The following is a 23,115-nucleotide window of genomic DNA, read 5'->3' as shown; positions in this document are numbered from 1 at the left end:
CATTGTAGTGCCTTCCCTGTTATACCTGCCTGGTCCTCCAGATTTTGCACTAGTCTCTTGTGTGGAATTGTGTCAAAAACCTACTTACAGTCCAAAAAAAACGCAATCTTCCCTCCCCCTTGTCTTTTTTCTTACTGCTTTCACCTTGTAATAGAACTCTAGTAGGTTTGTAACACAGGATTTCCCGTCTCTGAATCCGTGCTGGTGTCGTTTATCAGCTCATTCCTTTGTAGGTTGTCCACCACTCTTCTGATAATCTTCTCCATGACTTTGCATACAATACATGTCTGTGACACTGGTCTGTTGTTCAATTCTGCATTTCGGTCCCCTTTTTAAATAATTGGGATGACATTTGCTGTCTTCCATACTTAAGTAGTCGCCCTGCTTTGATAGATGTGTTGAAGATTGTTGTTAGTGGTACACAGCGTGCCTCTGCTCCCTCTCTCAGGACCACAGAAGAGATGTTATCCGGCCCCATCGCCATTGAGTTATCTGGTTATCTTAGCAGCCTCTGTACCTCATCCTCGGTTGTATGTATCGTGTCCAGCACTTTTTGTTGTATCCCACCTCTCAGTCCTTTTGGAGTACTTTCTATCTCCACTGTGAATACTTCTTTGACTCACAAACTTCAAGGTCGTTTCTTGTAAACTCCCTTCCTTCCTTCCTCAGTCTGATTACCTTGTCTTTGACTGCTGTTTTCTTCCTGCATCCTTTATCTTCTATACTTCTTCCATTCTCTAGTTCACTTGGGTTTAGCCTCTTTACACATTTGGGCGAACCAAGGGATTGTCCTGGCCTTCTCATTGTGTCTGTTGCCCTTGGAACAAACCTCTCCTCCACTTCCTTGCATACTGTTGTTACATAGTCCATCATCTTTTACTGTATTACTGTTCTTCCATGAAAAATTTCCTCATGGAGGAAATTCCTCATGCCTGTGTAGTCCCCTCTCTTGTAGTTTGACTTCATTCTTCTTGCCATTTCTGCCTCCCTCTCTGTTTGTAACTCTACTATGTATTCGAAGCTTAGAACCACGTGATCACTAGCACCAAGGGGCCCTCCATATGTGTTGTCCTCAATATCTGCACTGCTTAAGGTGAATACTAGATCCAGTCTTCTTGGTTCTTCATCTCCCCTCTCTCTGGTAGTATCTCCAATGTGTTAATGCATGAGGTTTTCCAGTACTACCTCCAGCATCTTAGCTCTCCACGTTTCTGAGCCCCCATGTGGCTCCAGGTTTTCCCAGTGGATTTCTTTGTGATTGAAGTCACATGGGTCCTTCTGGCCACTTGAACAAGTGTATCAACCATTTCTCTGTTACACTCATCATATTCATGTCTTGGCCTCCTGCTATTCTGTGGTGGGTTATACATCACTGCAGTCACCACCTTAGGACCTCCAGTCTGAAGTGTTCGTATTATGTAGTCCTTTGCTTCTCCTCTGTCCCCTCTCTCCATTTCCTCAATATCCCATTAGTTTTGCTGAGCAATGCCACTCCTCCACAACCCCTGTTCCCTCTGTCTTTCCTCAGGATCTAATATGCAGTTGGAAAGATGACATTTGTTATCACTCCTGAGAGCTTGGTTTCTGAGAGGGCTATGATGTTTGGTAATGCCTCTGTGATTCTTTCATGCCACTCTTCCCACTTATTTGTTATACCATTAGCATTAGTGTACCATACCTTCAGTTTCCTCTCAAACACTGCATTCCGGGAGGTTTGTGGGTGTGGAGGTGGTTGTTATAGCAGGGTGCTATGGGATTCTACTGCATATTTTGGGGTAGGGATTGTGAGTATGGGTGTGTGTGTTTTCCTGCAGGGTTCTGAGAGGGGTTCTGTCTGTGTTTGCATACTCTGCTCCACTCGAATCTGGGTGTTCTCTACAGACTCTAGTCTTGTCTCTCTTTCTTGCCCCCTTCGTCTCTAATGTCCCTTTTCTCAGTTGTCATTTTTGTCCTCATTCTGTCGCAGTCTAAGAACACCCATTAGACTGTTGTTGATTCCTTTAGCTGTGGTTTCTCCTACAGGATCCTGTCTCACACCATTTCTGTCTTGACAATCAGTATGACTGGCCAATTTCTCTCCTTCTGGTACCCCCTTATTCTCTGAAAATTTATTAGCTCAGACATGGCCTCCTCTCCTGTTTGGCTGATACTTTTAATTTCTTGTTATTCTTTCTGCCGCCTTTCATCATAAGTTTTCCCTTCGCTCTCCTGAAGTCCGTGGATGAAGATTGATGTCTCTCTCTGTCCTCATCTTATTGCTTTTTCCTCTGCGTCTCTGGGCCCTGTTTATACATAGCCAGAGCCTCCCTTTTCAGTTCCTGTACCTCCTGGTGGGCTGGTTGTGCCTCCTCATGGGGCCTGTCTCCTCCACCTGCACCCTTCCCTCACACACACACACCTTCTCCCTTTCGTTTCTCGATCTTTCCTGGTGACCTATTAGGGCCTCAATGTAAGTTTTGTCTCCTTTCTTTCCTATGGACCCCTCGTTTAATATTGGGGTACCTGCTCCCGGTGCCATGGCTCCTCTGGTTTTTGGCATTATATCTCACTTCAGCATTTTTACTTTATCTTCTAAGGACAATATCTTGGCTTCTGCAACTTAAGCTTGTGACTCTCACTTCTTCTTCTCTGCCTCCAACCTCTTTTCTATTCTCATGAGAAACTCGTCTAGTCTGCTTTCCCACAACTGGTCCATCTTGTGTCATAGCTCCTTCATCCACTCCTTCTTCTCAGGCTCATCTTCCTCCTGTTCCCTGAGTCTCCAGCTTCAGATCTGAGACCTCATTTTCAATTTATATGGGTGACTGTATATGTGCATGTGTGTGTGTATGTGTGTATGATTGTGTATGTGTGTGTGCATGTATGTGTGTGTGTGTGTGTGTGTGTGTGTGTGTGTGTGTGTGTGTGTGTGTGTGTGTGTGTGTGTGTGTGTGTGTGTGTGTGTGTGTGTGTGTGTGTGTGTGTGTGTTCACCTATTTGTAAGGACCTATTTGTGGTTGCAGGGATCGATTCATAATTCCTGGACTCTCTTCTTCACTGGTCACTACTAGGTCCTCTCTCTCCCTGCTCCTTGAGCTTAATCATACCCCGTCTTAAAACTATGTATGGTTCCTGCCTCCACTACACCCCCATGTGGCTCCAGGTTTTTCTAATCAATCTCCTTGTGATTGAAATCGCCTATGAATAGTAGCTTTGCTTTACCCGTGTGAGCTCTTCTGGCCACCTCAGCTAGTGTATCCACCATTGCTCTGTTGCTTTCTTCATATTCTTCTCTTGACCTCCTGCAGTTCTGTGGCGGGTTGTGCATCACTGCAATGACTACCTTGTGTCCCTCAGACTGAATTGTTTCTACTATATAGGCTCTTTCGCCCATTTCGTTCATCCTTTCCACTTCCTCAAATACCCGCTGGTTTTTAATGAGCAGTGCAACTAGTCCTCCCTGTCTGCTCCCTCTATCTTTCCTCAGGCTCTAACATCCAGGCGGGAAGATTGTGTTTGTTATCATCCTGGTTAGTTTTGTTTCTGTGAGTGCTATGATGTCTGAGGAAGTCTCATTGATTCTATCATGTCACTCCTCACATTTATTTGTTATTCCATCAGCATTCGTATACCAAACCTTCAACTGGGAAGAACGTTGGGGTTGGGGGATCGGGAGACCTGGCTGGGAACTATGGGGGGTTACTGTGGGGTGGAGTGTGTGATGATGGGTGTGGGGGCAGTGGGTACAGTGTGTGGGTTTTGGGTTAGTTTCTTTGGTTGCATTGGGGTTGCCATGGTTGAGGTCCTTCTGTAGGTGGTTCTGAGGGAGGTTGTATTTGGTCTTCCTCCTGAGTGTGGGTTCTTTTGCTCATCTCCGTCTTTGCCTCTCTTTCCTCCATGCATCTTTGTACCCTCTCTTTCAGTTTCTGCCTTCTTGTGTTCTGTCATCGTCGAGGTACATCCTCCGGTACATCTGCATGTCTCTTAGTCGTGCTTTCTCTTTCAGGATCCTGTTTTGAGCTGATTCTGCTTTGAAAATCACTTTGATTGGCCGTTTTTCCTCTCGCAAACCACCCTATTTTCAGAAAATTTGTCATCTGGGTTATGTCATCCTCTCCTATTGCTTTCATGATACTTTTAATTGCTTTTTTCTCCTGTCTTCTTCCTTCATAAGTTTCCCGTTCAACTTCCTGGAGCTCATGAACAAAAACAGACCTCTCCCTTTCATCCTTCCTCTGCATTTCTCTTTGCATCCCCAGTGTCGATTTAATTACCTCCACTGTAGCGTTTCCTCCTTCAATCTTTTCTCCGTCTGATGTCCCTGTGCTCAGTGGTTTGTCATTTGCTCTTCTCGGCTTTTCCTGGGAACTGCTGTGCTCTGTTAGGGCCTCTGCATATAGCATTTCTCTTTCATTTTCTTTAGTTCCTGGTGTGCTCCTCGTCTTTTCCCGGGTAGTCTGATAGGGCCTCCGCATACAGTTTAACTCCTTTGTTTCCTACAGTCCCCTCGTTTGTGACTAATGTAGCAGTTCCCGATGTTATGGCCATACTGCTCTTTGGTTCTTTGGACTGTTTCAGCTTTTTTAGTTCCTCTTCTAAGCTCTGATTCTTAGCTTCTGCTGCAGTGACTTGTAGCTCCCATTTGTATGTGTGTGTGTGTGTGTGTGTGTGTGTGTGTGTGTGTGTGTGTGTGTGTGTGTGTGTGTGTGTGTGTGTGTGTGTGTGTGTGCGTGCGTGCGTGTGTGAATGTGTGTGTGTGGATGCTTATGTGAATGTGTATGTGAGAATTTATTTGTATGTATGTGATGGTATATATGTGTTTGTGTGAGGTTGAATATTTGCGTGTGTGTATGTCTGTGTACTCACACAACGGAGAGAGTGCGGGAGTTAGAGGATTGGACGGGAAGTAGGGAGTGCTGGATTAGAGGAAGCGGGTAGTGAGTAATGGATTTGAAGGAGTGAGTAGGGAGTGGTGGATTACAGGGAATGGGTAGGGAGGGATGGATAAGGGGGAGTGGGTAGGGATTGATGGATGAGAGGGAGTAATGGATTAGAGGTTGTGGGTAGGGAGTGTTAAATTAGAGAGAGTGGGTAGAAAGTGATGGATTAGTGCACAGGGAATGGTGGATTAGGTGGAGTGGGTAAGGAGGGATGGGTTAGGGGGAGAAGGTAGAGAGGGTTGGATTAGGGGGAGAGGGTAGAGAGGGATGGATAAGGAGAAGTGGGTAGGGAGTTATGGATTAGCGGGAGTGGGAAGGAAATGATGGATTAGGAGAAGTGGGTAGGGAGTGATGGGTTAGGAGAAGTGAGGAGGGAGTGATGGATTAGGGGGAGTGGGTAGGGAGTAATGGATTATAGGGAATGGGTAGGAAGTGGGAATGGGTAGCTGTGTGCTTAAGTGAGAGAGGGTGGAGGGAGGTATAGTGCGGATCGTGTGGTGTCAGTGCTCATGTGTTTGTGTGTGTGTGTTTGAATATATATATACATATATACATATATATATATATATATATATATATATATATATATATATATATATATACATATATATATATATATATATATATATATATATATATATATATATATATATATATATATATATATATATATATATATATATATATATACGCATGACCCTTTAGACCACTAGACCAGTGGTCTAGTGGTCTGAAGCGTCATATATATGTATATATATATATATATATATATATATATATATATATATATATATATATATATATATATATATATATATATATATATATAATATATTTCAAACACACACACACACACACACACACACACACACACACACACACACACATACACACACACACACACACACAATGTATCATCCTATAATTGAAACAAATATATACGGCCACATATGTACGTGAAAATAGCTGCCAAAATAACAGATTACATTTCTCACCTGTAATATTGTTACTGCCTTGCTAACCACTAGATGAAGTGTGGAGCCTCGCTGCGTGTGTGGGTGGCAACGTAAAACCTTTAGTCGTAGCTTCCAGGCAGGTCCTACGTAATTTTTCACGGATGAAATAATGGCGCCCAGAGTCTGACTCTATTACTGTTAGTCACGTGACGCTTGAAATAGGCTTGGAAAAAAGAATCGCATCATCGTCACCGGCACTGAGGTAATATGAGTTGTGGATCCTGTCGCTGGTGGTGACCTGGAAGATGCTTCCAGAAAATTCTACGTCTTTTGGTGCTGTTGTAAAAACACACACTGTTGGAATCATCGTTTTTGTAGCATTTACGATCCAGTGGCTAAGAGCCACTGGATCGGGTTGGGGCTGACTTGCAGCAGGATCGAACCCCACCCTTGGGAGAGTTTATATTTTAATAACCTTTGTCAGTTTTTACCGTTGTGTATGTATAAGAGGGAACTGAGTGTCAAGTAGATGCTTGAAACCACTAATTCTTCATTAAAATAATGTCTCTCATAAGAATGTTCGATAAAACACTTTGATCGAAATAATTATGTTGTAGGACATGGAAAAGGCAAACAACTAAAGACATTAATGTTCACGCCGTGGCTATCTGATGAGAAGGGACATAAGAAAGAAGAAACACTGCAGCAGGTCTACTGGCCCATACTAGGCAGGTCTACTGGCTCATATAGGCAGGTCCAATTTGCAATTACCCACACTTATATCCTCATATCCAACTTATATATAAAGCTACCCAACGTTCTTGTCTTAATGACGTTACCTGGGAGTTTGTTCCACTCGTCTACAACTTAACACTATCCTTTCTAAATCTAAATTTCTCCATCTTGAATCCATTCCTTGGAGTTTTAACTTGGTTAGATTTTTTCAACACGCTATTGACATTCCTTTTATTTCTGTTTTCCATTTATACACCACTCATATTTCTCCTGATTTAACACCTTTCCAAAGAATGCAAGCTCAGTGCCGTCAGCCTATCGTCAGAGAGAAGATTTTCAATACATGGCCTCATTAAGTCTTCCTTCTCTGTAAATTTAGGAAGATATTTTTGTACATCCTTTTATATGGACACCAGAACAGAGCAGCGTAATCTAAATGAGGTCTAACCAAATAGAAATCAATTTGAAGTATAACCTTAGGACTTCTCTTAGTTTTATTGTGAATACTAAAGCACTCTTTTCCCGGCTTTAAATTTCTGCTAACCAGAAATCCTAGATCTTTCTTGCATTCACTATCACTAAGACCTACATACTTTACTTTTTAAGTACCATAGTAATATCTTCTTCCTAGGACTAGAACATTACACTTGTCTCAACTGAGCCGCATCTGGCTTAACTGAGACAATAACAACAACTTTTCCAGGTAATCCTGTAGCTTCTAGTGTCCACACCAGAAATTATGTTACAACCTATTTGAATATAATCAACAGAATTACTTATTCCACTATTTATTCCCTAGACAATGTCGCTTATGAAGATTGTGAACAGGAAGGGTCCCAACATTGACCCTTGTGGAACGCCACTCATAGGACGTCCTCATTTTTATTTCTACTCATTAATACAAATTCCATGTTGCTTATCGATCAGCTATGCCTCTATCCAGGAGATTATTTCTCATCCTATTCCATATGTTGCTACTTTCTTAATCAGTCTCCTGTGTGAGTTATATCAGAAGACTTACTGACGTTCAAATACATCATTTCCTATTCTTTATACTGGTCTCCCTCCTAGAATACCTTGGTGGAAAAGGTTACTAAATTGGTAAGGTAAGAACTTCCCTGTATAAAACCGTGGCGAGATTCGTTGATCAAATTATAACTTTCAAAGTAGCTTCAGTTTGCACTGGCAATTATTGATTCCATCATCTTTCTCACTGAGGATTAGCTGAGTGGTCTATAATATGAAGCATTTATTTTGTACGATACCTGTTTATAGTGATATGTTGAAGCGATTAGGTAATGGTTGGTTAAGTTCCTCCTTCCATCCCTGTAAAAACCTTAAACTCAAGCTTCAAGGTCCTGTACTAGTCTGGCTTCGATCTGTCTGGTTGTTTGAAAACAATGTTACTAGTGAGTGTGATATTACATAATTTATTTTTGTCCTGAACAATCAAATTATTGACTGCTGAAATTTCGTTTGTATCCTGTTATGTAAAAACAGAGAGGAAATAAGTGTCGAAAATGGTACATATTTCTTCGTCACTAACAGTAAGCTTATTCCTTTATACCTGGAAGAAACCCAGGATTAGTCTTTGATTCCCACCAACCTTAATCTCATATTCTCTTTTAGCTTTTCTTACCCTTTTTAAGACTTCTCTCATAAACTGAATATATTGTTCATTACAATGACCCCTTCATTTCTGATTAGCAGGAGATGTTTGAGTCTATTGTTAATTTATTTAGGTTCATTCATGTTTGACCTAAATTCTCTGTCTGAATGTAAGCAGCTTTGGTTAGCTTGTACAATGCTCTGGAATATGACGTATTGACAACGATCACAATGATAGTCCTTAGTCACGTTACCCAAATATGCACTTCTCAGGTAATCACTTTACTCAATATAATATGCAGCATGATAACTAAGGACCTTAACTTTGTTATTATGGTAATTGTGATCATTTTCCCCAAGTCCAGCAGGTTATTTTCTCTAGTGGGTTCTGACAAACTGGTTCAAAAAGCAGTTCTGGACCATCTCAAGAAAGTTGCTAGACTCGAGTTTACTTATTCGATTATTTTAAAGTTAAAAACATACAATTAAAACTATATTTTCGTTTCTAGATGCCTGAGCAATTGTGTTCTAAAAAAAAGTTTACCCTGATTACTTTCTAAATTTGGGGACCTATAGATCACATCTAAGATTAGTTTTTAATGCCCTTCGAAAAATTGCAGCCAAACAGATTCTGTATTCGTCTCTTCCATCTTCATATCTTTGTTGATGCAACTGTTTAAATTTTCCTTAACATGCGTAGCAACTCATCACCCCCATTCCTGTTGGCTTTATATGTATTAATTAATGTGTACCCATCTATGCTGAATTCAGCATGTATTTCCCTGGTATAAACCTTGGTAATAAATACCGACAAGCTGGTTTAGAAAGACACGTAAGCAAACATTATAACATATTTATTAGAAAACGTTTCGGTCCTGGGACCTTGATCAAGGTCCCAGGACCGAAACGTTTTCTAATAAATATGTTATAGTGTTTGCTTACGTGTCTTTCTAAACCATGTATTTCCCTATTTTGCAGACTGACCAAAATTTTAGTTATTACAAATACATCTACATTTCTTACACATGCAGTTAGTATTAGCATATTAATTGTATTTCTTGCAATCCAGCTATTTGTATAATAGATATAAAGGGAGGTAAAAGGATGCAAGTGCAACTAATGTAACATTTTATTGTTGTCAAACTAACGGCTTGAAAAAACTCTTGGAGAGCGAAACGTTGCCACAACAAAATTTCACATTAGTTGAACTTGTGTCCTTATACCTAACATATTGTGGGTAAGTCTACCAACATTATTACGATATTCAGTAAGTTTTTGCTTCGCCTTTCTTCCCTGTCTCGCTTTATTTATGAATCAATTTTCATGTTGTTATCAGGAGCTATTTCATGGGCTGTACTGTTTTATGAATGTTTTCTTGACATATCTTGGCAATCTTGACTCTATTACTGCAACACAATTGTTGCGGTATGTCAGTTATGTCACTTAGCTCATCATTGCACGTGAATGTTTATGTCAGTCAGCTGATCATTGCACGTGAATGTTTATGTCAGTCAGTTCATCATTACAAGTGTATATCTGTGTCAATCAATTGATCATTACACGTGTTTGTGTCACTCAGCTGATCATTACACGTGTCTGTGTCACTCAGCTGATCATTACACGTGTCTGTGTCACTCAGCTGATCATTACACGTGTCTGTGTCACTCAGCTGATCATTACACGTGTTTGTGTGACTTAGGTGATCATTACACGTGTCTGTGTGACTCAGCTGATCATTACACGTGTTTGTGTGACTTAGGTGATCATTACACGTGTCTGTGTCACTCAGCTGATCATTACACGTGTTTGTGTGACTTAGCTGATCATTGCACGTGTCTGTGTCACTCAACTGATCATTGCACGTGTCTGTGTCACTCAGCTGATCATTACACGTGTCTGTGTCACTCAGCTGATCATTACACGTGTCTGTCACTCAGCTGATCATTACACGTGTTTGTGTGACTCAGCTGATCATTAAACGTGAATGATTGATTATTACATACGTTTGTGTCTCTCAAGAGATTATCATTAATGACTGCATGTCATTATATTCATTAATACAGATGAATGTTTATGTCACTCAGATGATTACGGCTTCAGCTGATCATTACAGATGCATGTATTTGTCAATGAGCTGATCGTTGCACGTATTGATGTCACTCAGCTGATCATCACACATGTTTACAATGCACTCAGCTGAGCATTATTAGAGTTTCTTCATGCCATTCATCAGAATATTATGACTTGCAAAATATAACAACTAAATTAACAAGAACACAGAATAAACAAAGAAACATACATGAAAAAAATGTGTAAATGCTATTAAAAACCTTAATTAGGACAATTGGTCTGTTTCGGAGAGGTAAATAAGAGCAATTTAGCTATAACAAGGACGACAAAGCATGCAATTAATCTAGAACAGAGAAATTAAATTTCTTTACAATTTAATTCCTTTGTGAAACAATTAAATGAATGAAAAGTGCAGATGAAGGCACATGTTCTTTCCCAAACGTTGATTTCTTCAGTATATAAATATACTGATAGTTTCTCTTATATTCGTAATCTAAGTTAGATTTGGTTATGAAAGGTTCTAACAGCTTAATAAAATTTAACCGATTATATCGTAAAGTGATACATATATAAGAAATAATACGTGAAGGTAATAAGGAGTTTCGAAGCGTAAAAAGAAAACGGAGACCCTCAGTTAGCAGAAATCGCGTTTACATTTCATTGTGAACATCGTCTACAGACGGTTCTCAGCCAGAGTGAAAAAAAACGAAGCTGCTTGGGTAGATAGACGGAAATATTGTATTTCACAGCTGTATATGAAATTTAGATTATCTTTCATACATGACGTAACAAAATACAAAAACTCAGCTACATCAGACTAGAGGACAGTTACCTGGAGAACAGCAGCATCGCTTGTATCGGTCGCGCGGACAACACCATCATCCCAGGCTTCCAGCAGGAAGCTCTGATCCACACCTCCGCTGTAGCCGGGGACACATGACACAGACACACTCTCCTCCGTCTCGTTGAACACATTGCAAGAGCTCACCATGTCCGGCTTGCCGGCAGGGAACACAGTGAAGGTGCAAGGTGTTTTCTGTGTGCCCACAGCGTTGGTCGCCCAGCACAGCAAGGTGCCGTAGTCCAGGTCGCTTACAGGAGAATAACGCAAGTCGGATCGCTGTGAGTTGCTGTATTGTTTTAGTGTGTGTGAGTGTGTGTGTGGGTGTGGGTGTGTGTGTGTGTGTGTGTGTGTGTGTGTGTGTGTGTGTGTGTGTGTGGGTGTGTGTGTGTGTGGGTGTGTTAGTGTGTGTATGTGCGTGAGTTTGTGTATGCAAGAAGGAGTAAAAATAAAAGGAGAGTTAGCAAGTAAATTGGAGTTTCTGCATTCTAGTAAGAACACAATATTACCCATTAATACGTAATATTTGTTATTTCTGATATTTATTGTGCTGCTGTGACTACTATGAATGCTATTACTACTACAACAACTACTAGTAATACCACTACTAGTACGACTGCTACCACTACTACTATTACCGCTGCTACTACCACCGCTGCTACTACTAGTAGCATTATTGCCGCTTCTACTAACAATTAGGGGAGGTAAGGTTCGTCAGGAAACAGGACAAGTGTTTCTTGACGCCGGTCTTTGTCAGATGATGACTCGCCCTTGCAGCTTTTGGTCATCTGACCGAGGCCTTCCGCTGGCTTACCGGTCCACCCCTTTAAAAATGATGCTACTACTATTACTTATTACTTCTACTTATTTTTCTACCACTTCTACTGTCATTACTACTAGTGTTACTACTGCTACTGCTATTACTACTACTGCTACTGACATTACTACTGTTACCAAAACCACCACTACTACTACTGCTACTATTACAATACTACTACTGCTACTACTACTACTATTAGAGCATAAGAATCTTTGAAAGGAGGAACACTACATCAGGCCTGTTGGCCCATACTAGGCAGGTCCTACACAAATCATCCCCCTAAAAGAATATTTGTCCAACCCATTAACTACTATTACTACTGCTACTACTACTACCAAGACCACCACCACTACTAATACTACTACTACTACCAAGACCACCACCACTACTAATAATACTACTACCAAGACCACCACCACTACTAATACTACTACTACTACTACCAAGACCACCACCACTACTAATACTACTACTACTACCAAGACCACCACCACTGCTAATAATACTACTACCAAGATCACCATCACTACTAATACTACTACTACTACCAAGATAACCACTACTAATACTACTACTACCAAGACCACCACCACTACTAATACTACTACTACCACCAAGACCACCACCACTACTAATACTAATACTACTACCAAGATCACCACCACTACTAATACTACTACTACTACTACCAAGACCACCACCACTACTAATAATACTACTACCAAGACCACCACCACTACTAATAATACTACTACCAAGACCACCACCACTACTAATACTACTACTACTACCAAGACCACCACCACTACTAATAATACTACTACCAAGACCACCACCACTAGTAATAATACTACTATCAAGACCACCACTACTAATACTACTACTACCAAGACCACCACCACTACTAATACTACTACTACCACCAAGACCACCACCACTACTAATACTAATACTACTACCAAGATCACCACCACTACTAATACTACTACTACTACTACCAAGACCACCACCACTACTAATAATACTACTACCAAGACCACCACCACTAGTAATAATACTACTATCAAGACCACCACTACTAATAATACTACTACCAAGACCACCACCACTACTAATAATACTACTACCAAGACCACCACCACTAGTAATAATACTACTATCAAGACCACCACTACTAATAATACTACTACCAAGACCACCACCACTATTAATAATACTACTACCAAGACCACCACTACTAATAATACTACTACCAAGACCACCACCACTACTAATAATGCTACTACCAAGAACACCACCACTAGTAATAATACTACTATCAAGACCACCACTACTAATAATACTACTACCAAGACCACCACCACTGGTAATAATACTACTATCAAGACCACCACTACTAATAATACTACTACCAAGACCACCACCACTACTAATAATACTACTACCAAGACCACCACCACTACTAATAATACTACTACCAAGACCACCACCACTAGTAATAATACTACTACCAAGACCACCACTACTAATAATACTACTACCAAGACCACCACCACTAGTAATAATACTACTATCAAGACCTCCACTACTAATAATACTACTACAAAGACCACCACCACTAGTAATAATACTACTATCAAGACCACCACTACTAATAATACTACTACCAAGACCACCACCACTAGTAATACTACTACTATCAAGACCACCACTACTAATAATACTACTATCAAGACCACCACCACTAGTAATAATACTACTATCAAGACCACCACTACTAATAATACTACTATCAAGACCACCACCACTAGTAATAATACTACTATCAAGACCACCACTACTAATAATACTACTACCAAGACCACCACCACTACTAATACTACTACTACTACCAAGACCACCACCACAACTACTAATAATACTACTACCAAGACCACCACCACTACTATTACTACTACTACCAAGACCACCACCACTACTACTACCACTACATAATAATACTAATAATAATAATAATAATAATAATAATAATAATAATAATAATAATAATAATAATAATAATAAGAAGAAGAAGAAGAAGAAGAAAAAAAAGAAGAAACACAGAAACATGATAATAATAATAATAATAATAATAATAATAATAATAATAATAATAATAATAATAATAATAATAATCTTACATAATAATAATGATAATGAATATAATAACTATAATAATATAATTTCTTCTTCATATGCAAATATTGCCAATAGTAATTCTACTACTACTACTACTACTACTACTACTACTACTACTACTACTACTACTAGCACTACTTCTACTACGACTTCTACCTTCATTTTCATTACCACTACTACTACATCTAATACAATTACTAATGTTAATATTATTACTAATAATAACACTACGACTAATGCTGATAATACAAATACTAATACATAAATTTTGTTATTCACAAATACATTTATAACATTTACATATTTTCCTCAGCTATATATCAAGGCTTAATAAAAATAATTACCTGTTACTGTTTCTGGTACAAATATTACCAATGTTAAGGTTACCAGTGGAACTACTTTGATCTGGAGAATTGTTCATAAGTTTTCATATGAATTAACGTTATTATGAATTGATTTTGGTCGTCTGTGTTGGTATATCTGGCGAGGCGTGTGTTGTGTAATATACCAGGTTGCTGTCCTGGAATATCTCACTCCATCGGGAAAGGAAGTAAACACAGCCTACTGGTCCAGCATTTTTCCAGATGCAGCGAATGAGAGAGGTTTTCCAAGTCTTCTATGTCGCTATACCTCAATTTTGAATAATTATAAGAAATATTTTCTTATTTCTTTCTCTCCCGCCATTTTCCCATTTTCTATCCTTCTCTCTCTCACTCACTCTCTCTCTCTCTCTCTCTCTCTCTCTCTCTCTCTCTCTCTCTCTCTCTCTCTCTCTCTCTCTCCCATTCCAACATTCTTGTCTGTCAGCAACGTTCACCTCTTTTACCTCTAACACACAATAACATTATTACGTTGAAAACGGTTTGCAGCTTCCTGTTAGGGTTTACCCTGGCAATGTAGGCGTCCTGTAATACTATTAGATAGGATTTCTGCGACAGCATGTGGAAGGCAATTCTGAAGAATTTAAGTAAAAGCCTTTTAGAGCTATTTATAATAAATGTACTGAACACACATACAAGCCCAACCTATATATATATATATACTTTTTATCCGGGAGCAACTTTATTGCTGTTCCTTAGATAAATATTTCATACGTGTGAGAGGCCTGGTCACAGACCGGGCCGCGGGGGCGTTGACCCCCGGAACTCTCTCCAGGTAAAATCCCGGTAAGCACACACACACACACACACACACACACACACACACACACACACATACACACACACACACACACACACACACACACACACACACACACACAGTCAGTGGAATTTGTAAGATGTGAGAAGAATAAACAGACAAGAGGATGAAGACTTTATGGTGTGCTCAGTTAAGGCCATGAGACTCAAAATAGGGTTGTAGTGATATTCTAACCACCACCTTCTAATATGAGTTCAAGGTAGGAATATAAAGAGTTGAGTTATGGTTGACAGAAGCAGCCAGGAGACCATTTAGGGCTAAATCGAAGCTACTTATAATGGACAACTTCAACCCATGAGAAACCGATTTGGAAAACCTGGGACCAATATGAAGGACCGGAAACGTGGAGGGCCAAGTTGATGAAGGTGATTAGAGAAAACTTTCTGAATTACCAAGTTTAGAACAAGACATAAGAGAGAGATGACGAACCAACAAGACTAAACCATACTACGGGCGGGGATAGAAGCCGCAATCAGAGTCATAAAACTCCAGACCGACGCGCTAGTCACTGGGCCAGCTGGCTACAATAAGATTCGTCCAACTAGGTATAATTATACACCATAGGAAGGTTAGCATAGGCACCACTGTGACCACAAATGCAAGTTTTTACAGACGAATTTCCCGCTGGCAAGAGATTCGAAGGTTTGTGACACAGGATTTCCCATCCCTGAAACCGTGCTGGTTGTCCTTGTCTCCTTTTATACAAATTGGGACTACATTTGCTGTCTTCCATACCTCAGGTAGTCGCCCTGTTTCGATAGATGTGTTGAAGATTATTGTTAGTGGCACACATTGCACCTCTTCTCCTTTTCTCAGGACCCATGGAGAAATGTTATCCAGTCCCTTCGCCTTTGAGGTATCTAGCTCGCTTAGCAGCCTCTTCACTTTTTCCACGTTTGTATATATTGTGTCCATCACTTGATGGTGTTCCCTACCTTTCCGTCTTTCTGGAGTCCCTTGTGGCTCCTCACATACTTCTTGTACGTTTCTTGTGACCTCCCCTCCTTCCTTCATCAGCCTGATTACTTGGTCCTTGACTGTTGTTTTCCTGGTGATGTGGCTGTACAACAGCTTTGGGTCAGATTTGGCTTTCGCTGCTGTGTCACCGGGCCTCCCTTCTTACCTGTGCATATTCATTTCTGGCTCTATGACTGCTCCCCTTATTCTCCTAGGTCCTTTGTCTTCTATACTTCTTCCATTCTCTAGCACACTTAGTTTTGGCCTCTCTACACCTCTGAGTGAACCACGGGCTCATCCTGGTCTTTCTCGTTCTTTCTGTTAACCCTTGGGTACAAACCTCTCCTCAGCTTCCTTGCATATTATTGCCACATACTCCATCATCCTATTTACTGACTTCCCTGGCAGTGCTCTGTCCCACTGAACATCATACAGGAAATTCTTCATGCCTGTGTAGTCATCTCTCTTGTAGTTTGGATTAATTCGTCTTGTTTTTCCTGCCTCCTTCTCCACTTGTAACTCTACTATGTTTCCGAAGCTCAGAACCACATGGTCACTGGCCCTGAGGAGTCTTTCAGATGTGATGACCTCAATATCTGCACTACTCAAGATGGATGCTAGGTTCAGTCTTGCTGGCTCGTCCTCTCCTCTCTCTGGTAGTGTCTCTTATGTGTTGGTACATGAGGCTTTCCAGTACCACCTCCATCATCTTAACCTTCCAAGTTCCTGGGCCCCTATGTGGCTCCAGGACCTCCCAGTCAATTTCTTTGTGATTGAAGTCACCCACAATCAGTAGCTTTGCCCTGCTCGCATGAGCTCTTCTGGCCGCTTCGGCCAGTGTGTCAACCATCGCTCTGTTACTCCCATCATATTCTTGCCTTGGCCTCCTGCTGTTCTGTGGTGGGTTATACATCACTGCAATTACCACCTTGGGACCTTCAGACTGAAGTGTTCCTGTTATGTAGTTTCTTGCTTCACCTCTGTCTCCTCTCTCCAGCTCATCAAAATCCCATTGGTTTTTGATGAGCAGTGCCACTCCTCCACCATCCTCTGTCTTTCCTCGAGATCTGATAACCCGTTGGAAAGATGGCATCTGTTATCATTCCTGTGAGTTTGGTTTTGGAGAGAGCTATGATGTCCAGTGATGCCTCTTTGATTCTTTCCTCCCACCTATTCGTTATTCCATCAGCACTGGTGTACCATACCTTCAGTTTCCTCTCCAACAGTGTTCAGGGGTTTTTTGGAGGTTGGAGAACTGGCAGTGTGCTGTGGGATTCTACAGCATAGTGTGGGGTGGGGGCTGTAAGTGTGGATTGTGGTTTGTGTTGGGATAGTGTGTTTGGCTGTGGGATTCTGAGAGTGGTTCTGTGTGTGCTTGCACTTGTTGCTCTGTCCAGCTCTGGTTGTCCTCTGCTGACTCTGTCTTTGTCTCTCTTCCTAACCCTTTTTGTTTCTGTCTTCTTCCTCAGCTGTTGTCATCCTGTTCTTGTTTTGTCATGGTCTAGAAATATTCTTTTGTATGTTGATGATTCGTCCTCCTCGCCTATTTCTTTGATGATGTTTTCAATCTCCTGTTTTTCTTTCTGCCGTCTTTCATTATGTGTCCTCCCTTCGCTTTTCTGAAGCCCATGAATAAACACTGACTTCTCCCTCTTCTCCTCCCATTGCCTTTCCCTCTGTGTCTCTGGATCCCATTTGTACATAGCCATTGTCTCCCTTATTTTTTTCTGTAACTCTTGGTTGCTTGGCTCTGCCTCTGTATGAGGCCTGTCACCTTCTCTATCTTCTTCCCCTCACTTACTGCTATCCCTGCTCTTAACAGCTCTCCCTCTACATGCCTCGGCCCTGCTTGTTGGACTGACAGGGTCTTATCATAAATCTTGTCTCCTTCTTTTCCACTGGGCTCCTCATTTAGTAGGGGAGTATTTACTTCAGCTGTCATGTCTCCTCTGAGCAATAGCCCTGTAACTCGCTTCAGCATATTTACCTCATATTCTAGGGGGTGTATACTGGTTTCAGCGGCTTCAGCTTGTGACCCCAATTTCTTCTTCTCTGCCTTCATCCTCTTCTCTATTTTTACAGAAAGCTCACCTAGTTTGTGTTCCCTCTCTTGTTCCATTCTTTTACATTATTCTCCATCTATTCTTCCTTATCACAACCATCTTCCTCTGATCCCCTGAGCCTTCAACATCCCCCTCTGAGTCCCCTTCTTTTAATAATGGGCTAGGTTTTGTAGTGCATGTGGTGTGTGTGCATGAGTGTGCGTGAGTGTTTGTGTGTGTGTGTGTATGTGTGTGTGTGTGTATGTGTGTGTGTGTGTGTGTGTGTGTGTGTGTGTGTGTGTGTGTGTGTGTGTGTGTGTGTGTGTGTGTACTCACCTTATTGTACTCACCTAATTGTGGTTGCAGGGGTCGAGACTCAGCTCCTGGCCCCGCCTCTTCACTGATCGCTACTGGATCCTCTCTCTCTCTGCTTCCTGAGCTTTGTCATACCTCTTCTTAAAACTATGTATGGTTCCTGCCTCCACTACTTCACTTGCTAGGCTATTCCACTTGCTGACAACTCTATGACTGAAGAAATACTTCCTAACGTCCCTGTGACTCGTCTGAGTCTTCAGCTTCCAGTTGTGACCCCTTGTCCCTGTGTCCCCTCTCTGGAACATCCTATCTCTGTCCACCTTGTCTATTCCCCGCAGTATCTTGTATGTCGTTATCATGTCTCCCCTGACCCTTCTGTCCTCCAGTGTCGTCAGTCCGATTTCCCTTAACCATTCCTCGTACGACATTCCCTTGAGCTCTGGGACTAGCCTTGTTGCAAACCTTTGTACTTTCTCTAACTTCTTGACGTGCTTGACCAGGTGTGGGTTCCAGACTGGTGCTGCATACTCCAGTATGGGCCTAACATACACAGTGTACAGTGTCTTGAACGATTCCTTATTAAGGTATCGGAACGCTATTCTCAGGTTTGCCAGGCGCCCGTATGCTGCAGCGGTTATTTGGTTGATGTGTGCCTCCGGTGATGTGCTCGGTGTTATGGTCACCCCAAGGTCTTTCTCCCTGAGTGAGGTCTGTAGTCTTTGTCCACCTAGCCTATACTCTGTCTGCGGTCTTCTTTGCCCCTCCCCAATCTTCATGACTTTGCATTTGGCTGGATTGAATTCGAGAAGCCAGTTACTGGACCACATGTCCAGCCTCTCCAGGTCTCTTTGCAGTCCTGCCTCATCCTCGTCCGATTTAATTCTTCTCATCAACTTCACGTCATCTGCGAACAGGGACACTTCAGAGTCTATTCCTTCCATCATGTCGTTCACATATATCAAAAATAGCACTGGTCCTAGAACTGACCCCTGTGGGACCCCGCTCGTAACAGGCGCCCACTGTGATACCTCTTCACGTACCATGACTCGTTGCTGCCTCCCTGTCAGGTATTCCCTTATCCATTGCAGTGCCCTTCCTTTTACGTGTGCCTGATCCTCCAGCTTCTGCACTAATCTCTTGTGGGGAACTGTGTCAAAGGCCTTCCTGCAGTCTAGGAAAACGCAATCTACCCAACCCTCTCTCTCGTGTCTTACTTCTGTTACCTTGTCATAAAACTCCAGGAGGTTTGTGATACAAGATTTGCCTTCCATGAACCCATGCTGGTTTTCATTTATAATCTTGTTCCTTTCCAGGTGTTCGACCACTCTCCTCCTGATAATCTTCTCCATGACTTTGCACACAATACATGTCAGAGACACAGGTCTGTAGTTTAGTGCCTCGTTTCTGTTTCCTTTCTTAAATATGGGGACTACATTAGCTGTCTTCCATTTCTCAGGTAGTTGCCCAGTTTCAAGGGATGTGTTGAAGATTGTGGTTAGAGGCACACACAGCATCTCTGCTCCTTCTCTAAGGACCCATGGGGAGATGTTGTCCGGTCCCATCGCCTTTGAGGTGTCAAGGTCACTTAAGAGCTTCTTCACCTCCTCCTCAGTTGTTCGTATGTCATCCAACACTTGTTGGTATATTCCCTCTTGATGTTCCTTTCTGTGCTGTCTTCCCACAGCCCTTCCTGTCTCTACTGTAAAAACTTCCTTAAATCCCCTGTTCAGCTCCTCACATACCTCCTGATCATTTCTTGTGAGTTCTCCACCTTCTGTCCTTAATCTGATCACCTGGTCTTTGACTGTTGTCTTCCTCCTGATGTGGCTATACAACAGTTTCGGGTCAGTCTTGATTCTCGATGCTATGTCATTTTCATACTGTTGCTGGGCCTCCCTCCTTACCTGTGCGTACTCATTCCTGGCTCTGCGACTGATCTCCCTATTTTCGTGTGTTCTCTGCCTTCTGTACTTTTTCCATTCTCTATTGCACTTTGTTTTTGCCTCCTTACACCGTCGGGTAAACCAGGGGCTTGTTCTGGTCTTCCCGTTGTTACTGTTGCCCTTGGGAATGAACCTTTCCACTGCCTCCTTGCATTTTGTTGCTACATATTCCATCATTTCATTTACTGGCTTTCCTGCCAGTTCTCTGTCCCACTGGACCTCCCGCAGGAAGTTCTGTGTGTGTTTGTGTGTGTGTGTGTGTGTGTGTGTACTCACCTAGTTGAGGTTGCAGGGGTCGAGTCCAAGCTCCTGGCCCCTCGTGTGTGTGTGTGTGTGTGTGTGTGTGTGTGTGTGTGTGTGTGTGTGTGTGTGTGTGTGTGTGTGTGTGTGTGTGTGTGTCTGTGTGTCTGTGTGTCTGTGTGTGTCTGTGTGTGTCTGTGTGTGTATGAGACAGGTAGGAGGAGAGTGGTAGAGAGAGAGGTGGAGAGAAAGAGAGGGAGAGTAGGAGAGAAAGAAGGGTAGAGGAAGGGAAAGAGAGGTGGAGAAAAAGAGGGATAGAAGAAGAGAAAGAGGGGAAAGAAACAGTGAGAGAGAGAGAGAGAGAGAGAGAGAGAGAGAGAGAGAGAGAGAAAGAGAGAGAGGGGGGAAGATGGGGTGTGTGTGTGTGTGTGTGTGTGTGTGTGTGTGTGTGTGTGTGTGTGTGTGTGTGGCTACACCTCATGGATGAGAAGAGACAGGCAAGGGCAAGGAGGAGGTGTTGCTATGTGCTTCTCTAAACGTGTACATGCCAGCACATTGATGTTGCCACCCCTACTCTTCTTGAAATGATGTTCTTCAAGCTCTGCATAAACACTAATATCTCTGTACAAGCATGTGCAATGTACAGACCTCAGTGGCAACATGCAGACCCCATCAACTTCCTAATGGAAAATATTGACTCCCTTCTGCTACAACACAACTGTCAACATATCATAATTGTTGGTGACCTCAACCAACACCTTATACAGAGGGACTTTGATGACCTTCTTGCAGTATTTGACATGAGAAACTTTGTTGATTTCTCTACTCACATCTCTGGCTCCTTCCTTGACCCAGTAGTGAGTGATCTGGCAGAAGGTATAGTCACTTGTCAACCCCTCGGCTTCGTTGGATCATCTGACCACAAGGCTGTTTTTACGACCCTTAAGATCCCAACAGAACGAGGTGAGGGGTCCACACGCACAACCTGGCTATGGGAAAGAGGTAATTGGCCAGCCCTTTGCTCTGAGCTCGCCACCACCGATTGGAATGCTCTTCTCCAAGGGGATGTTGACAACCAAGTGAAAGCCTTCACTGGACACATCCTTAATCTACAACAAGAACACATTCCTCACCGGCAATATGTGACAAAGCCTACAGATCAGCCTTGGTTTGGCTTTCGTTGTAGAGAGGCTGCTACTGATAAGTACAAAGCATGGCGAAGGTATAAGAGACATCCTACCACCTATAACAGGAACTTGCACAGGCAAGCCTGTAGGCATATGGGTGACGTTCAAAAGTGGGTCATTGCTAAATGGGAGGTGGACACAAAAAGAAAGCTAGCATCATGTAGGGTAGGCTACAAAACCTGGTGGTCCCTGGTCAAGGACAGACAAGGTTATCTGCCTGATGAACTCATTCCACCTCTAAATCGACAGGATGGGACCACCTCTACTAGTAGTCAAGAGAAGGCAGACCTCTTTGCTGAACACTTTGCTACCAAAATGCAAGTTCCTGATCCAGCAAGGGACCCTCCTTGTCTAGCTGCAAGAACTGTGTCAAAACTGTCAGTGGTGACAATAAGACAGGAGGAGGTGAATTTCCTTCTTAAATCGCTTGACCAAGAAAAGGCTGTGGGCCCAGACAAGTTGAGCCCAAGATTGCTGAGAAGATGTGCAGACCAGCTAGCAGCACCTCTAACTCGCATCTTGCAGGACTGCCTAGTACAGTGTAAATGGCCCTCTCTGTGGAAAGAGGTAAATGTAGTCCCAGTTCACAAAAAGAAGAGCATAGCAGAAATCAGCAACTACAGACCAGTATCACTCCTGTCAATCACTGGTAAGATCCTTGAGACAATAATCTCAAGACAAATGACAGAGTTTTTTGACTACCACTCACTACTTTGTGATCGTCAATATGGCTTCAGGAAAGGTTACTCTGCTGCTGATCTGTTGTTAAACCTCTCCACTAAGAGGCACCAGTCACTGGATGAATCCAAAGTCAGCTGTGTGGCAGCACTGGACATTGCTGGTGCTTTTGACCGGGTGTGGCACCAGGGTCTCTTTGCAAAACTTCAAGCACTGGGAATTGCAGGCTCTACGTTATGTCTCCTCAGTGATTACCTTCATGGTAGATCTCTAAGTGTAGTTCTCAATGGAACGGAATCAGCAAGACATCCTACTGGGGCAAGTGTTCCACAAGGAAGCGTGCTAGGACCACTGTTATGGAATGTCTACTTCAACGACCTTCTTCATCTCATCCCAGAATCACATGCATATGCAGACGACTGTACA

General features: G+C 42.2%; 1 protein-coding gene across 2 annotated transcripts in view; it reads right to left on the bottom strand.

Annotated features, from left to right (window-relative positions):
- The window catches only part of LOC128701633 (nephrin), a 625,789-nt gene that overhangs the window by 86,548 nt on the left and 516,126 nt on the right, over nt 1-23,115 (bottom strand). For both annotated transcript variants that reach the window (XM_070101737.1, XM_070101739.1), the window contains exon 12: nt 11,121-11,418. In XM_070101737.1, coding sequence (XP_069957838.1) covers nt 11,121-11,418 — 298 coding nt within the window. The remainder of the gene's footprint in view (nt 1-11,120; nt 11,419-23,115) is intronic.

The sequence above is a fragment of the Cherax quadricarinatus genome, chromosome 78 (assembly GCF_038502225.1).
Source record: "Cherax quadricarinatus isolate ZL_2023a chromosome 78, ASM3850222v1, whole genome shotgun sequence".
Classification (NCBI taxonomy): domain Eukaryota; kingdom Metazoa; phylum Arthropoda; class Malacostraca; order Decapoda; family Parastacidae; genus Cherax; species Cherax quadricarinatus.
This window is presented reverse-complemented; position numbering and strand designations above follow the sequence as displayed.